The 17,551-nt window shown below is 41.8% G+C and overlaps 1 protein-coding gene across 2 annotated transcripts in view; it reads right to left on the reverse strand.

Moving 5' to 3' along the window:
* Window positions 1-12,001: 12,001 nt before the first annotated feature.
* man1b1a (mannosidase, alpha, class 1B, member 1a) overlaps window positions 12,002-17,551 on the reverse strand; it is a 41,854-nt gene continuing 36,304 nt past the window's right edge. For both annotated transcript variants that reach the window (XM_062031558.1, XM_062031557.1), the window contains exon 14: window positions 12,002-12,590. In XM_062031558.1, coding sequence (XP_061887542.1) covers window positions 12,381-12,590 — 210 coding nt within the window. In that variant the 3' untranslated portion in view covers window positions 12,002-12,380. The remainder of the gene's footprint in view (window positions 12,591-17,551) is intronic.

Here is a 17,551-nt window from a genome sequence, read left to right on the forward strand (position 1 = left end):
TGCAGACATTATGTGTCATGTTTAAGGCTAAAAGTAAAACATTACCAGCAAATATACAAAAAATGTTTGTCATCACTTGTGAGAATGAAGAGCATAGAAGAAAAGGTAATTTCCAACATCAGTATTCAAGGTCAACTTTAAAACAAATGTGCATATCAGTGGTGGGGGTTAAACTATGGAATTCTCTTTACAATGAGATAAAAGATTGTAAAAATATATTCCAATTGAAAAAAAATATAAAGACAGAACAATAAGATCATATGGACAGCCATAAGTGTTTACATTTTGCTTTATATTTATTATTTTACTTATTTTTTGCCTGGTTTTGTATTTGTTTTGTATCATCCCGTGAGGTGTATATTACTTCTTTTGTTTTTTTTGTTCGGTTTGTACATCATGAAGTTTTGCACTTCTTGTGTTTTTGTGTGTGTTTTTTAGTTTGTTTTCGTTATATTTGGATGTAATTGTTGGTTTATATGATATCATTAAGTAAGACTACGTATTATGTTGAAGGGGGCAGAAAAATATAAGATTGTTCTTCATCCTGCTCCTTCTCAGGCATTGGTGTGTAAATGTATAATTTAATAATTGAGGTATAATTGTCTATCAATCAAAGATGCACATCAATGAAGGAGATAAATAAAAATAAAATGAAATGAAATGAAATAAGACACGTCGGGGTGCCCCTGTGCTCAACAAAGAAATATTGCATCAAAAATCATCTCTGTCTGGAGCCAACGGGAGGGGGTGCGGGGAGGGGGGAGGGGGAATGGGGGCGGCTCGCCGTGGAGTTTACAGTTACGGTAGCACAATTAGCCCCGAACGGGCTAACATCACCACTAACGTGTTACACGTCTGATTCGCCCAGCGACTCTCTGTCAGAGTATCAGCGCTGGGGTCCAGTGCACCACACTTTTGTATTGTCGCTCGCTCCTTCGGCGGAGTGCTTTGGAAGCCACCGGACCGCTCGTGTTCCCCGCCCGGACTGTTTATAGCGGCGCCGGGGGCGGGCGCGAGCAGGCGGGTGAGCGAGGGAGGCAGGGAGGGAGGGAAGAAGAGCGTGTGCGGGTGTCGTGGAAAAGCCGCAAAATGTTTCTCTGCTTGCATCACGCAAGTGACGTCAACGCATACTTGCCAACCTTGAGACCTCCGAATTCGAAGGATTCTGGGTATTTGTTCTGTTGTGTTTATGTTGTGTTTAGGTGTGGATGTTCTCCCGAAATGTGTTTGTCATTCTTGTTTGGTGTGGGTTCACAGTGTGGCGCATATTTGTAACAGTGTTAAAAATAAATAAAATAAAATATGACCACCCTCAGTGTGACATGTATGGCTGTTTCTCAAGTATGTCTTGCAACAACTTGTGTGTCTGCAGAAGCCTCATACGACATGTGTCTGGGCCGGCACGCTGTTAGTATGGTGAAAAAGATGATGCGGTGACAGTTTATAGCGGACACTAAAAGCAGTGCCATCATGGCACACCCTCAATACTGTGAGAGCCTTATACCACAACGCTGTCAAGCGCCATTCATTTTAAACTCGCGGGCCGCACTAACATTAAACTTTCATATTAAGGTGGGGGCCGCAAAATAACGTCTCCCGGGCCGCAATTGGCCCGCGTGTTTGAGACCCCTGCTGTAGGAGGAAACATCACTGCCGCTGTCCATGGTACTGAGGATGAGCACCAGCGGGCAGGGGCGGGGCATGTGCTGACGGCGAGACACGGCTGGCAGGTGATTAGATGTCACAGGTGGTACGTGTTAATCTAATCATCTGTTGTCTTTAACAGTAAGCGGCCGGGAGAGAGAGGATTGGGAGTGACGGCAACGTCACAACATTTTGGAAAGATCTTGTTAAAAACATTACAACTTTGTTAAACCTGCACGCTAGGCTCGTGTGCCGTGTCTACAGTGGAGCTGCTAGGAAGCAATTTACACAAATACTCATATGTTTAATGCGCCGACTATCCATCAAGCGGTGCGGCTTCATAGCTTACCGAAGTCGTACCAAAAACATTTTGACCGATTTTGGAGCGCCGTGTGTAATGTTTTATGTTCTCAATGGAACATTTAAAGTTTTGGTGTTGCCATCATATTGCAGTCTACACGTATCTCTTATGTATGACTGCCATCTACTGGTCACACTTATCTTTACACCATGTACCAAATAACATTGCTTCGAGGTCAGTAAGCACAACCAGAATTAGGCCGTACATTCGGCGCACCGGGTTATAAGGCGCACTGTTGAGTTTTGAGAAAATGAAAGGATTTTAAGTGCGCCTTATAGTCCGAAAAATACGGTACACTAATAATTTCTTTCATTTGAATTATTGATTTGAAACATTCTTTTTACAAGGTCGAGTGTTTTCGCCATCATACAGTTAATTTTTATGATTTTCTCATTTACACTGATAAAATATACATATTTTTTATTAGTGTGCAATATGTATGACATAAATAATATAAATTCAGAGCTTTTAATACAATCGTATATCATGATAATGCATGTTGATGACACATTCCGTGTGTCCAGCAAATTTGACAAGTAGCATCCTTGCTAGCGGCTAACGTCCCTCTACAGTGTGACGACGCCTCTAAATCACGAATATGTCATCCTGAAGGAGCAACCGCAGATGTCGTTGACTAGATATTTACCTTTTTTCTAAAGAGTGATGACAAGGGTTGACAGAGCAACTTGGAGTAGGGAGGAGATGTCGGAGTCGGACGAAATGGAGTCGGAAGAAGGGGGAAATAGGACGGTACTAGAGTGAAAGAAAAGGTGGAGGAGGTAACGAGAGAAGAACAAATGTGAAAAGAGCTTTTGAGGGAAATTCGAAAGGAGATGCCAAGAAGGAGAGTATTAAGTCATCCTAAAATTTGAAGTCAATTTTTCAGCACTAAGCCCAGTGACACTAACTAATAGGGTGATGATGTTACGGCTCAAGCACCTGCCGCCGCTCATCCCTCAGTGCGCTCCTCCAGCCGCGGCTGCTCTCACTCTGCAATCAACGCCGCACACTATTTAGACCAGGGCGTCCTGCGTTCCAGTGCCAGAACGTAGCTACTTGTATTGTACAGTAAGCCCACACGTCTCTAGCTCTCCTTCCATGTGCCTACTTGCTCTCCGTGTTTCCCCTCTGTGCTCATTGTGTTGTGTCCTGTTTCGTCGTTCCGCAGCTTCTCTCTCTTCCCTGGATTTGAGCTGTGCGTCTCGTCTCCCCGGACTCCCCCTGGACTTCTTGCTGCCTCCCCGTACCTCAACCTCTCGCCTGCCCACGGACCTCGACGCCTCTCTCCTGCCCTTGATCTCTCGCCTGCCCACGGACCTCGACGCCTCTCTCCTGCCCTTGATCTCTCGCCTGCCCACGGACCTCGACGCCTCTCTCCTGCCCTTGATCTCTCGCCTGCTCACGGACCTCGACGCCTCTCTCCTGACCTTGATCTCTCGCCTGCCAACGGACTTCCGAGCCTGCCTCGCCCTCTCTGGACTTCCACACGCACCTTCAACACTTGCCGGTAACACTCTCTGTTTTAACGCATCACATAGTCGCACACCACGTATTCTGGTTAATTACACACGTCACACTCTTGTGCTAATAAACACACCAAAGGCTAATCGACGTCCCTGTCTCAGTGCTGTCTTCTTCTCCACTGTACCCTTACAGAAGGAGTTATAGGTGAAGGTGATGGGTGAAAGGAGAGGAACGAGAAGTGTGGCGACGGGAATCCTTGTACAAGCCAAACAAGAAGAAATAAAGGAAGAAATCAAAGGAAATGTCACGGAAATTAAGAGACCGTTTGCATTTAGAGCAGGACAAAGGACAGAAAGTGAGTCATTGATGCTGCGTTTCGAGGAGGAAGTATTGCCAAGGCGCATTATGAAAGGATAAGTGAGCTATTATGTCGGACCGTATGTTCCACTGCCGACAAGGTTATTGTCAGAAAAATTGTATTTAAATTATGAAAAAACTTTCCATTGTGAGTTTCCATTGAACAGACAAGAAGCTGTCTTTGTGGCACCAAGCCAAACGCTCGGAAGATTCCGCTGTGTACGATGGAATCAGACGGGAGGGGTCATCCATTGTCCTCCAAAACCCTGCCAAAGCTGAATCTACAACAAGCCCAGGCCCGAGGGATCTTCTTCTTTTGTCTTCTCATGTGACCGAAAACAAGGACTGTTTACATACTACCCAATCCTGTTGAGAGATGTGTTGTTGCGTAAACATTGAGCATCTAAATAAAAGAGAAGACGAAAACCTTCTTCGTCAGAGCGTGGTGCAGGACTGTAGAGAAAGTACAGTGGCCATGTCTCTCCTCAATATTGAGTCCAAATTTAATTCTGTCTCTGTTTGATTCCTTGTCTCTTGTCTGTTTAATAGCTGTCAGCAGTGTTTGAACCTAACATCTAATTGGTCCTTCGAGCCGGATCCAATACGTTTTGACGATTCCAGCAAGAGTGAGTGAAACCAGAAAGACTATGGCAACCACATCCTGATTGAGGAACTGCTTTTCTTCATTTTGGCTGGAATTTGAAAAATTGACGGAAAACCGAGGACTAGAGGAAGGAACGCAGAGAGCAGTGAGTACGTTTTAAGAGAAAGAAACGACTAAGAAAAAGCGTGTGACTGAGGCTTACGACGCATATACAAACCCTGTAAATCCTAGGCTCCAACAGGTAAAAAGGCCAATATACTGCAGGACGTCGGGGTCCGCGAAAACAGGAATACCCGAAACTAAATTTCTAAAAACTAAAATTCTAAAATTCGAAATAAGATAAAGAAAAGTGAAGAGGCCAAAATACTGCAGGTAAACGGGACCGCGAAAACTGGAACATCCGTAATCCATAAAACAACATACTGGGGGAGGCGGAGCCTACATTAATTTGAAATATCCGTAAGCCATTATCTGAGGGCGACGGCGTCCAAGCAGACCTAAAAAGGTCTATTCAGAGAAAAAAACTGAATTTTGTCCGTAAACAACAATAACCTGGAGGGGGTCGGACTCCTACATGAAACATTGAAAATTTTCCGAATACCATAACACTGAAAAGTATGCATGAACGTCAGAGTGTGTGGGAGTAATCGCCATTAGGCTATCACTCCATATTAAAGTTGTGAGAAGTAAATAGTGGGTTACTGTGGAAGCTTTAGGCAAGACACCTCCAATGGGGAATCATCTCCAGTAGAAGCGTCGTGTACAGTGGCCATGTCTCTCCTCAATATTGAGTCCAAATTTAATTCTGTCTCTGTTTGATTCCTTGTCTCTTGTCTGTTTAATAGATGTCAGCAGTGTTTGAACCTAACAGTTATAACTGTCAAAGATATGGACACAAAGCGAGAGTGTGTCAAGCTGAACAACGTTGTGGAAGGTGTGGAGGAGAGGGGGGAAATGTGGATGCAGTGTCACTGTCAAATGTAACTGTGGGAGAAGTCATTCAGCAGCTTATGTGGTCAGAAAAAAAGAAGCAGAAGTGCGGAAAATTAAAGTAGAGCGAAATAGATCTCTACTCCTACCTGTGGGGGCTCCTACCAGAACAAGCAAAAAAAATAAGACGGAAAAATTTAAAATAATTGTTAAAGCGGCGTCAAAGTTCTTAGACATAAAAGATTTGTCATGGGAAAAAAGTGCAGGAGGAGATACAGCAAGTAGCGGTGACAAATACGTCACCACAATAGGAGAACATGGAGTGATGTGAGGATAATGTATATACCACAGGGTGACACTTTTGGTTTTATATATTTATAAAAATAAAAAAATAGAAGATCCTTAACATCTGGAGGGTGGTGGTAATGCACTAATTTAGTTTGCAACCCCCGTAAAACCACCAAGAAGACGACGAAGAACCGTGTGGTATATTTCTGATCGTGTCGCTCTCCCAGGACAGAGTGAATTTGTGATGAGCCAAGAAGACGCCAACGAGGAATTGTCGAACAAAAAGCTTTATTTTTTTCAGCGAGCCTCAGACTGGAACTGCAGCTTCCAGGAGGAGAGTATGGGCCAGATTCCTCTCCTGCCGACTTCTCGGACAGCTGTCCTTAAATAGCTTTCACAAGAAGACCCTTACACTTTGTAATTTTAGCCTTGGGGTTGGCCAGTCTGGACAAAGCCCAGTTTGTTGTTTGGCCAGTCAATCTATTTCCTGGCCTTGTCCCTCTGTTCATTTTGAGTCGGGTGACCTCCGACCCCTCACCTCTACTCCTACCTGTGGGGGCTTCTACCAGATGTCGCTAATGTATTTATAATCACTCCTAAAATCCAAACCTGCATTCCTTTAGGATTCCAATTGTCCTGGTCGCAAGAGCCGCCACTCTCTGGATGAGCTGTGATGGACATCTGCACCCGAAGCTATATAAGGGCATATTTCCTTACTAGAATAATCCCCTAAAAGATTCTGTGACCAAATACAAATGCATGCATTTTTATATTTTATACAAAACCCAAAACGAGTGAAGTTGACACGTTGTGTAAATGGTAAATAAAAAGAGAATACAATGATTTGCAAATCCTTTTCAACTTATATTCAGTTGAATAGACTGCAAACAAGATATTTAATGTTCGAACTGAGAAACTTAATTTTTTTTTTGCAAATAATCATTAACTTAGAATTTAATGGCAGCAACACATTGCACAAAAGTTGGCACAGGGGCATTTTTACTACTGTGTTACATGGCCTTTCCTTTTAACAACACTCAGTAAACGTTTGGGAACTGAGGAGACCAATTTTTGAAGCTTTTCAGGTGGAATTATTTTCCATTGTTGCTTGATGTACACCTTAAGTTGTTCAACAGTCCGGGGTCTCCGTTGTGGTATTTTAGGCTTCATAATGTGCCACACATTTTCAATGGGAGACAGGTCTGAACTACAGGCAGGCCAGTCTAGTACCCACACTCTTTTACTGTCAAGCCCCGCTGTTGTAACACGTGGCTTGGCATTGTCTTGCTGAAATATTTAAAGTTTAAAGTTTTGGTGTTGTTTACTGGCGTCATATTGCAGTCTACACGTATCTCTTATGTGTGGCTACCATCTACTGGTCACACTTATCATTACACCGTGTACCAAATAAAATTGCTTCGAGGTCGGTAAGCACAACCAGAATTATTCCGTACAGGTTATAAGGCGCACTGTCGATTTTTGAGAAAATTAAAGGATTTTTAGTGCGCCTTATAGTCCGAAAAATACGGTAAGTTAAATTATGACTTGATCTTCGACCAAACAGCAAGACTGGTTATGTACGCAAGTAGCGGATAAAAAAACACCTAAATTCATGTGAAGATCAAAGAGTACTCAAAAAACTTCAGTGACAAGATTATAGACCTGTACCTGTGGTAAAAACATCAGCAAGGAACTTGGTAAGAATGGAAATAAAAAAAATACAAATTTACAGTTTTCTGGAGTTCCATGCAAGGACTGTGAGAAAAGGGAGCGGGGAATCACTAGGAAAAAAATTAGTAACACATTTTACTGTAATGTATGTAGATTCTTCAGGACTTAAATAATGAAATGTGATGTGGTCATATGACGCACTATCATGTTTTTAAAGGCAGAAAAATGCTGATTATGACCAACACCACCGACCTTACTGTCAAACATGGAGGCGGAAACATTCTGCTTTAGAGCTGTTTCTTGGCTAAGACTTGAAGGCGGAAAGTAAAATGTTTAGCGAAATATCCCGCCTACAGCCGGAACACAATATTAGGGATAGAACAGTTTGGTCTAGGAAAAATGTGTGTTAATAATCGTGTTTCGAGTGCAGGGCTTTTTAATTTACGTGTTTACCGAATGGCGGACGGAATCGGCCAATAAAGACGGAATCTACTATTAAATGCGGAAATTGACATAATGTGAGTGGAATGCTGTCATTCTGAGGAGAAGGAATGTTTGTTTGGGGAAATTGTGTATCCAAAACTGAACGTTTCCCCTCACCCTTAGCCAGCCGCCCTTCACCCTTCTTGGGCTCCCTCCCTCCCAGCCTCTGGGACTCAGACCTTGAAGCAGCCACATCAAACACAAGCATACTTGCCAACCGTCCCGAATTTCAGTGCCTCTCCCGAAAATCTCCCGGGACAACCATTTTCTCGAATTTCTCCCGATTTCCAGCTGGATAACTATGCCTTTAGCGTCGTCTCTCACCTGAAAAGGAGACTATTATATATGTCTCAGATATCCATAGGTTTATCTATAACCCATAAAGTAAGCAGGCACGGAGCTATTTCTCAGCGTGTTTATTCCAGCCGGCACGTTAATACACTGACACACAACATCCGGATTCCCATCATGCATTGCTTCAAAACTACGGCAAGTAGTAATGTCCAAAATTTCCAGCCGGACAAACAATATTGGGGCCGTGCCTTAAAGGCACTGCCTTTAGCGTCCTCTCACCTGAAAAGGAGACTATTATATATGTCTCAGTTATCCATAGGTTTATCTATAACCCATAACACGGTGGCCGAATGGATATAGTCACACATAAACGGTTAGAGAAGCACAAGGCGGCGGCAACGCAGTATTATGGGCCACCTTGCAAGCAACATCCCGTTCTCATTTGCTGATGTTTTCAACAAATCCGTGAAGGATATGTTCCCGGATTCAGAGATCGCTCGCCAGTACTCAAATGGCAGAACAAAGGCTACTCAAATAGTGAAAGGTAAGTGTTATTTTTTTTTAAAGTAAGCAGCAAGTACAGTACAGTTAGTAGAACAACTGTGTTTTCATTACTGTGTACTGTACTATATATATATATACAGTATATATATATATATATATATATATATATATATATATATATATATATATATATATATATATATATATATATATATATATATATATATATATATATATAAGAAATACTTTAATTTCAGTGAATTCTAGCTATAAATGTACTCCTCCCCCCTTAACCCCGCCCCCGCCCCACCCCCCCAATCTCCGGAATTCGGAGGTCTCAAGGTTGGCAAGTATGAACACAAGTGTGCGAAAAAACTACAAACCTCATGTCTTATTCCAAAGAGTCGAACACTTCTCAGATGAGTTCTACTCGTCAGCTACCAATTGTTTGATTTTGTGAAGCGTACCACCCCTACTGACGATAGGGCTGGGCAATTCTGACAAAATGCACAATTGTTCCATTCTCAACACAGTTTATTCTCCAAATAGTTGAATTATTTTGAAACAGGTAAATTAAATGAACAGTCACAGTAGAACAATGGAATTGAAAACATCACCTAAAATGAAAATGTTATGCAAAAAAACAAACAAATAAACAACATTTTCTTGAAGGAGAATGTCCCTTTTTTTTGGAAGGAAAATATTTGAAATACTGTTGTGTGGACAAATGTAAAAAACAACTTTCAATTTGCTCAAAAAGGTTCATTATGTCTTCTTCATTCATATACTTTTTCAAATGTTCTTGTAATCGGACCATCCTTTTCGGTATATTAGATGGAGTCTTTACCTGACATGTTTCGACTGTCATCTGCAGTCTTCTTCAGAAGGGTCACCTGACCACTGTGACGTGTTGCCTATCAGCTGTTCTTATAAGCGTGGCCAACCAGGCAGACCTGTCAAGACCTGCCAGCTGATAGGCAACACGTCACAGTGGTCAGGTGACCCTTCTGAAGAAGACTGCAGATGACAGTCGAAACATGTCCGGTAAAGATTACATCTAATGTACCGAAAAGTATGGTCTGATTACAAGAAAATTTGAAAAAGTATAAAAAAACAACAACTTTCAAGTTATGGAAAATTTCATTTTTACCACAAAACTATAATGTTAAGTTCTTTCCACAATCTTTTCTATTTTGTGTGGCATTTCTAAAAGATTGCATTAAGGACATCTGCATCATGGCAACGTGTAGTCGGGAGCTTATATGTAAAGACTCTTTTTTGTGACATGACATATTCATATTCGGCAGCAGGACGGTGCTACAAATGCTGAAGATGATAAGATGTGTTACCTTTCGACACAAAATCGATTTTTCAGCAGTGTTTGCACATCCTTATTGAGGCCAAGGCAGACTGGCCTGGACAGTTCTGCTGCTGTTGTCGCAGCCTTCACTCTTATCGACACCTGTCGGGCTGTCATGTAAAACTACACAACCGGTGGTGAATTTTAGGGGACAGCCTATAAGTAAAAAATATTAAAAATATGTGGCAGTCGGTTTGAAGTCAGTTTGAATCACCCAGCCCTAGTTGTGGATTGTTCTTAATTATGATGGATTAGATTTATATAGAGCTTTTTTTCGAGTGACTCGAAGCACGTTACTCTGGGAAACAGTAGTTAATTCACTCCACATTCATAGTGGTAAGCTGCATTTGTAGCCACAGCTGCCCTGGGGTAGACTGAAAGAAATCTGGCTGCCAATTTGCACCTACGACCTCCAACAAACATTCATTCAGTTTCATACACTCGTGTCCGTGGGTAGCCCTGGGAGCAAAGTGGGTGAAGTGTCTTGCCCAAGGACACAACGACAGAGGCTGGATTCTCGACCATTTGAGCAACATCACCCCGGACTTTTAGCATGGCACTGGCCCAAAACATATTCAGAAAAAGCGCTCAGTCCTTTTGGAAAATCTGTAGGAAATGCTGAATCTTCGAGTTGCCAATCAAAACTTTTAGGATTTTGGAGAGTATCTGTAAAGAGTTGTGTGTCAAAATCCCTTCTGAAATATGTGCAACTCTGGTGACTTAAAGGCCTACTGAAACCCACTACTACCGACCACGCAGTCTGATAGTTTATATATCTATGATGAAATCTTAACATTGCAACACATGCCAATACGGCCGGTTAGATTAGTAAAGTGCAATTTTAAATTTCCCGCGAAATATTCTGCTGAAAACGTCTCGGTATGATGACGTTTGCGCGTGTTGTCACGGATTGTAGCGGACATTTTGGGACACCATTGTGGCCAGCTATTAAGTCGTCTGTTTTCATCGCAAAATTCCACAGTATTCTGGACATCTGTGTTGGTGAATCTTTTGCAATTTGTTTAATGAACAATGAAGACAGCAAAGAAGAAAGCTGTAGGTGGGAAGCGGTGTATTAGTGATTGGCTGCAGCAACACAACCAGGAGGACTTTGAGTTGGATAGCAGACGCGCTACCGTGAGTACACAGCTTTGGCTTCCAAACATTTGATCGCTTGCTCGTACGTGCGTGCTGCTATGTGCATGTCACGTACGTAACTTTGGGGAAATATATGTGCTGTATGAACTTTATGGAGGTGAACGGTACTTTGGGCTGTGGGATTGAGTGTGTTGTGCGGGTGTTTGATTTGTATTGGTGGGTTATATGGACGGGAGGGGGGAGGTGTTTGTTAGGCGGATTAATTTGTGGCATATTAAATATAAGCCTGGTTGTGTTGTGGCTAATAGAGTATGTATATGTCTTGTGTTAATTTACTGTTTTAGTCATTCCCAGCTGAATATCAGGTCCCACTCGCCTCTCACAGCATCTTTCCTATCTGAATCGCTTCCACTGCCCTCTAATCCTTCACTCTCACTTTCCTCATCCACAAATCTTTCATCCTCGCTTAAATTAATGGGGTAATCGTCGCTTTCTCGGTCCGAATCGCTCTCGCTGCTGGTGGCCATGATTGTAAACAATGTGCAGATGTGATGCGCTCCACAACCTGTGACGTCACGCTACTTCCGGTACAGGCAAGGCTTTTTTATCAGCGACCAAAAGTTGCGAACTTTATCGTCGATGTTCTCTACTAAATCCTTTCAGCAAAAATATGGCAATATCGCGAAATGATCAAGTATGACACATAGAATGGACCTGCTATCCCCGTTTAAATAAGAAAATTTCATTTCAGTAGGCCTTTAACTACAAGAAACATCTAATCTCTGCTTACCAACAGGGGTTTTTCCAAGGAGAACTCTGCCTGAAGATCAAATACTTCACTCAAATACAAATAAATGTATGACCTTTTTTCGAAAATAAGACCTAGCAATAATTCTGAACTCTGGCTTTATAAACACAAAAGAATCAGCATGGGTTCAAATAATGATTTTCACAACAATAGGTCCATTTTTATCTTCGCACCGTCACATTGATGTCAAAATCACAAATAGATGTAGACTTCTTACATACTATTGGTATCAGCGCCATTAAGGTGACAAATACCTTGCACAGTCGTGGTAGCCCTAACACCCCTTAGCCCTATTTACAGACCTATTTACAGCAGAGACCGGCTCAGACCTTTTTCTTATGAAACGTCTCAAATTAATTCCCCTCTGTGCAAAATAAACCAAAGTACAAGATGGCCAGTACAGACCTGTGTTGCTGGCCACTAGCGATGGTTTCACAGAAACACATCTGAGAAACGCTTTCAGTCTCACTAGACCTTATGATCAGATCTTTAAACATGTCCTGTAATGGTATCATCACTTAGGCGCAGAGGGCCATATAGGGAGTGGGTGGGCCTCGGTGTTAAACACATATTTGTCCAGACTGAGAAGCTCCATTTCGTCAGAGAAAAGAAGGTAAAAGTACTTCAATGTTTCACCTAGGAAAAAACTTTCCATCTTGTCCCTGGGCTCTGGGTTCTCAGGGTCACGGACGTTGTTGATGGACGTGTAGCCGCCATCTGAGACCTGCACAAGAGCAGGTTACAGAACATTAATGACAAACGTTGTGAATATTACAGGTAAAGATAGTTGTGTGATTTGTAGAAATAGGTAGTAGAAGCATAGATGAATTATAAAACACTGATAATGTGTCCCTTCATATATGTGTCAATTTACAGCTGCTGTGTGACTTAATTGCCAAATTGTGTTCATCAAAAAGGGCTTTATTCGGCTCACGAGTGATAGCTTATACTGAAAAAAGTCGGAAGAGTAGCGTGACACGTTAGGTTGGAAATTACAGCCATCATTAATCTAAATAGAACTAAGAAAAGGGAAAAATTCTGTCATTTTGATCTTATGTCGCCAAATAGAGTCAAAGTTCTCTTCCTGTTTACCATTTGGTTCATTGGTCAGAGCTGCACATTTCATATTATTTTCTTTACAGCTATACATTTGAAAAACATAAATAGGAACATTTACGCTGAACAAAATATAAACGCAACACTTTTGTTTTTGCTCCCATTTTTCATGAGTTGAACTCAAAGATGTAAAACTTTTACTATATACTACACAAAATAATTATTCCTCTCTAATAATGTTCACAAATTTGTCTAAATCTGTATTAGTGATTATTTTTTCTTTGCCAAAATAATCCATTGTACCTCACAGGTGTGGCATATCAAGATGCTGATTAAACAGCATGGTTATTGTGCAGGTGTGCCTTAGGCTGCCCACGATAAAAGGTCACTCTGAAATGTGCCGTTTTATCACACCATTCAAAATTGTACAGATTACGGACAGGGAGGACGGATGATACGAAAGAGGAGTGAGGGAAGCCATCTGTGTCAAGGTTGAAAAACCATCCCTGAACAGAGGAAGTGGTCTGCGACACCACCTGTTCCTCACATACAACATTGTCCTTTTAACCATTCCTAAAAGGCTCTGCAATTTAGCCTCCTACAAATAACAGGAGTTAGATATATTCTGATCACAGAAAATGACCACAATGCCATTTGTTTACAACTGAATGTAATGCTTAGGTGGGGGATTCGGACTATTTTGGACTGGTAGTAGTCGATCCACAGCGATCGTTCTGCCACACAATACTTCAAAGCTAACGAGGGGAAATTACACTTCAACGACTGTCGTTGGCTTTGACAGTTAGGATTGCTCGTTTGCATCGAAACAGTTGTTTTTCTCACTACGATAGGGCGAAACCATCCTTGCCCAGGCACACCCTCCTGGTTTTTGGAGTATAAATATTTGGAGTTTTGGCTAGACTAGGTCTGACCAATCTAAGTCTAAGACTAGATCTGACCAATCTAAGTCTATGAACACGAATTGATGAAGCCTAGTCAGATGAGAGGTGAAACGTCTTCTAAGACAAACCAAACAGTCCAGTTGTGATCGAGTGAATGCCCTAAGACAGGGGTCGGCAACCTTTACCACTCAAAAAGCCATTTTGGCAAGTTTCACAAATTAAAGAAAGTAATGGGAGCCACAAAAAATTTAAAATGAAAAACACCGCATAAAAAGCTTAAATGCTTTGTGCTATGTTAACCAGGGGTCTCCGACACACGCACCGGCACGCACTTTAATGTGGAAATTTGATGTTAGTGCAGCCCGCGAGTTTTGAATGAATGGCGCTTGATAGCGTCATACTTGCCAACCCTCTCATTTTTCCCGGGAGACTCCCGAATATCAGAGCGTGATGACACTGCATTTGGCGCCCTCTACAGTCTGCCCTAAAAGTGTACATGCTCGACCACATGTAGAATGCAGTTTCAGCTTGCTCACGTAAGTGACAGCAAGGCGTACTAGCTCAGCAGCCACACATCTTACACTGACGGAAACCAATACCCAGAATCCCATGCAGCCCTAACTCTTCCGCTCAACCAACGCACGGAGAGGGGGGGGGGTTGATGTGTGGGGGGATTTGGTGGTAGCGGGGGTGTATAATGTAGACCGGAAGAGTTAGGGCTGCATGGGATTCTGGGTAATGGTTGTGTTGTGTTTATGTTGTGTTACGGTGGGATGTTCTCCAGAAATGTGTTTTTCATTCTTTTTGGTGTGGGTTCACAGTGTGGCGCATATTTGTAACGTAACAATGTTAAAGTTGTTTGATACGGCTACCGTCAGTGTAAGCTGTGTGGCTGATGAGTAAGTATGCTTTGCTGTCTCCTGTGTGTGCAAGTAATAACAACATGCAACATGTGGCTGGACTGGCACACTGTATGTAAATGCTATAGAGGACAATTACTGCAGTGCAATTAGGGCACGCCCTTTATTTAGTAATTAGAGTGTAAATAGGATTATTTTTTCCCTGGGAGTTATCTAGGAGAGACACTGAGATCCATAAACCTCCTGGGAAAATCGGGGGGGTCGGCATGTATGTAGCTGAGCCGCATCAGAGTGGTCAAGGAGCCGCATGCGGCTCCGGAGCCGCGGGTTGCCGACCCCTGCCCTAAGATGACAATGACCTGGATGAATGAGAACATTCATAGACAATATGCAATAATTTACTTCAAAAAATATTTGACCTTATGCAGACAGATTGTTTAACTGAAGAAATATTTTATAAAAACTATATAGTGGTTGTAATGTACTGTAATCATAATATATAATAATAATTAATGCAAGTAACATTTAAAAGGATATAAACTTTAATTCTCATTACTGTGGAATTGTTTACCATTGTACTGTAAACTTTGTTATCCTAAATAGATAAACAAAAAAATGAAATGGACTCATTTTTGTAAGCAAAAATGTTACTTAAATATATACTAAAGTGTATTTTTTTCCCAGTTGGAAAAATGAGGTTGGATGTTATTATTGCTATCACGTGATCCCGACAGCATTTCCGCTCGTTCATCTGTGAAGATGGGCTCATATTGCCCATCCGATTTGAAGCTGAAGTACTCTCACAACAGGACATTTGGCTTTGTAATCTCATGTTTTTCCTCCTAATTTGTGTTAATCGCACGGCTCTCTGTACTGTGAGTGTGATGGCGGCGGCACACTTCTCTAGTCTCCGCCGAGACAAAGATTGTTAAAGACTAACGAGAGGTTACTTCATTCAGCTCTTTCCACTGTTAAATAACCACGCTCAGGTACAGAGAGCGATGCACAAAGCCAGATGTCTTTTTCCCTGTTTTAAGCGACAGACGAACAAACGCGAGGCTCAGCAATTCTGATTGGCAAACATGGCTGTCACTCAAATGCCGGTGACGGCGGAGAAAAAAAACCCTCAACCTCTTGTCTTTTTTTACCGCATCAATTAAAACTTTGCTGTCGATTACATTTTGATTAATTGTGCAGCCCTAGCCTACAGCATCTCCGACCCCCACCAAACATTATTTTGCATTCAAACACCAGGGTGAGTGGCACTGGGATCAAGGTGAGCGAAGTGTCTTACCCAAGGAGGAAGCTGGATTCGTACCCTTAAGTTTCTGGACAACTGCTCTACCATCTAAGCCATGCTACCCCTATTGTAATTGGAAAATAGCACTGCGTATCGCCGAATAGAGCCTCGATGTTAAAGGTGTAACGCCACACAGAGCCCGCAGGCCATATTTTTGCCCAAGTACATTGTAGCAGAACATTCTGTGGTTCCTTGCCACATCACGCTTATAATTATGCGGCTTCATTCTATTACGTTTGTTACCGTTTTTAAAAAGCTAATTTTACGTATTTTTGGCCAAAGTTAAGTCCTATTTATGTCTTATAAGTATTAGAGCATTATTATTGTTATGTTGTGGTGATCACAATAGATTTATGGGTTAGGGGAACTTCTGTTTCAATGCTGATGGAGCCGTTGTTTATGTGTTTTTAATGTTATGTGGTGAGTAAAATTGTTGATGCACTTCATTTTGGACATCCTGGGCAGTAACACATCTCCACTTAGGTGAGCCATAGGCAAGTGATATCCAACGTAAGAACAATGCGGCAGGTTTTGGCTCGATGCTAACTACACGGCCAATGTCAGCCCCATCTTGGCCGCAACAAACAAGTTGACTAATCTCTGGCAAAAAAATGTATACCAGTGGTTTTATCACATGAAAACTGTTCAAACTGAAAGGGATTACGAAGGATGTGATTTCCACTTATTGGCCGTGCTAGAAGTCTCAACGACAGCCAGAGCAATGACACTTGGAGGATCCACCGGCTTCCGCCAAGTAAAACACACTCAAGGCTGCTACCGTAATTTCCAATCTATAAAACGCTACTTTTCCTCCACACTTTTAACTACGCACTTAATATAATGCTGCGCTAATTCATGGATTTTTTCCGGAGTCACATGCTTTATGCCACCAAAAGATTTTGCATTGTCACATCAGACCAGTAAAATTGCCAAAAATATCAAATGTTGTAACAATTCCTACTTCTTCCTACTTAAATTACCACAAACAATCCCGCAAACCAATTATCTGCAATAAACGAGGGATTTTTTTTAAACCAAAGTTATCCATTGAAATTTAAATTCTACTTCTTTTAATCGGAATTGGAATTGCAATTGATCTTTCTCATTCAATACCTGCTCAATTGAAATTGATGGGACTTGACAGATTCTCAATTCAGAATTTTGCACAAACCTGACCTACACATCTGATATGAAAAATATGGTGTACTGTGAGCGCTAACTTCCTCTGAACCTTTTGCAATGGCCAAAATCTTTTTAACTCTGTGGTCACATTTTGTGTAAATAATACTTAAGATGTTTTTGGAATACTTTTAATACCAACAAATGTATTACCTGTGTGTTGTTTTCGTCAACGATGACGATGACGAAATCATTTCGTTGACGCCACTTTTTTTCATGACGATAACGAGACGGTGACGAGATAAACATGTCTCTCTGATGACGAAAACATGACGAGACGTGTGTGAGTTTTCGTTGACGAGACGAGAACGGATGAAAATGTTAGTGGGTAATCTGTCAGACGTTTAAAATGCATGACATTTCTGTTTATTGTGTGTGTCAATTAAAA

The sequence above is a fragment of the Entelurus aequoreus genome, linkage group LG21 (genome assembly GCF_033978785.1).
Source record: "Entelurus aequoreus isolate RoL-2023_Sb linkage group LG21, RoL_Eaeq_v1.1, whole genome shotgun sequence".
In the NCBI taxonomy this organism is placed as follows: Eukaryota; Metazoa; Chordata; class Actinopteri; order Syngnathiformes; family Syngnathidae; genus Entelurus; species Entelurus aequoreus.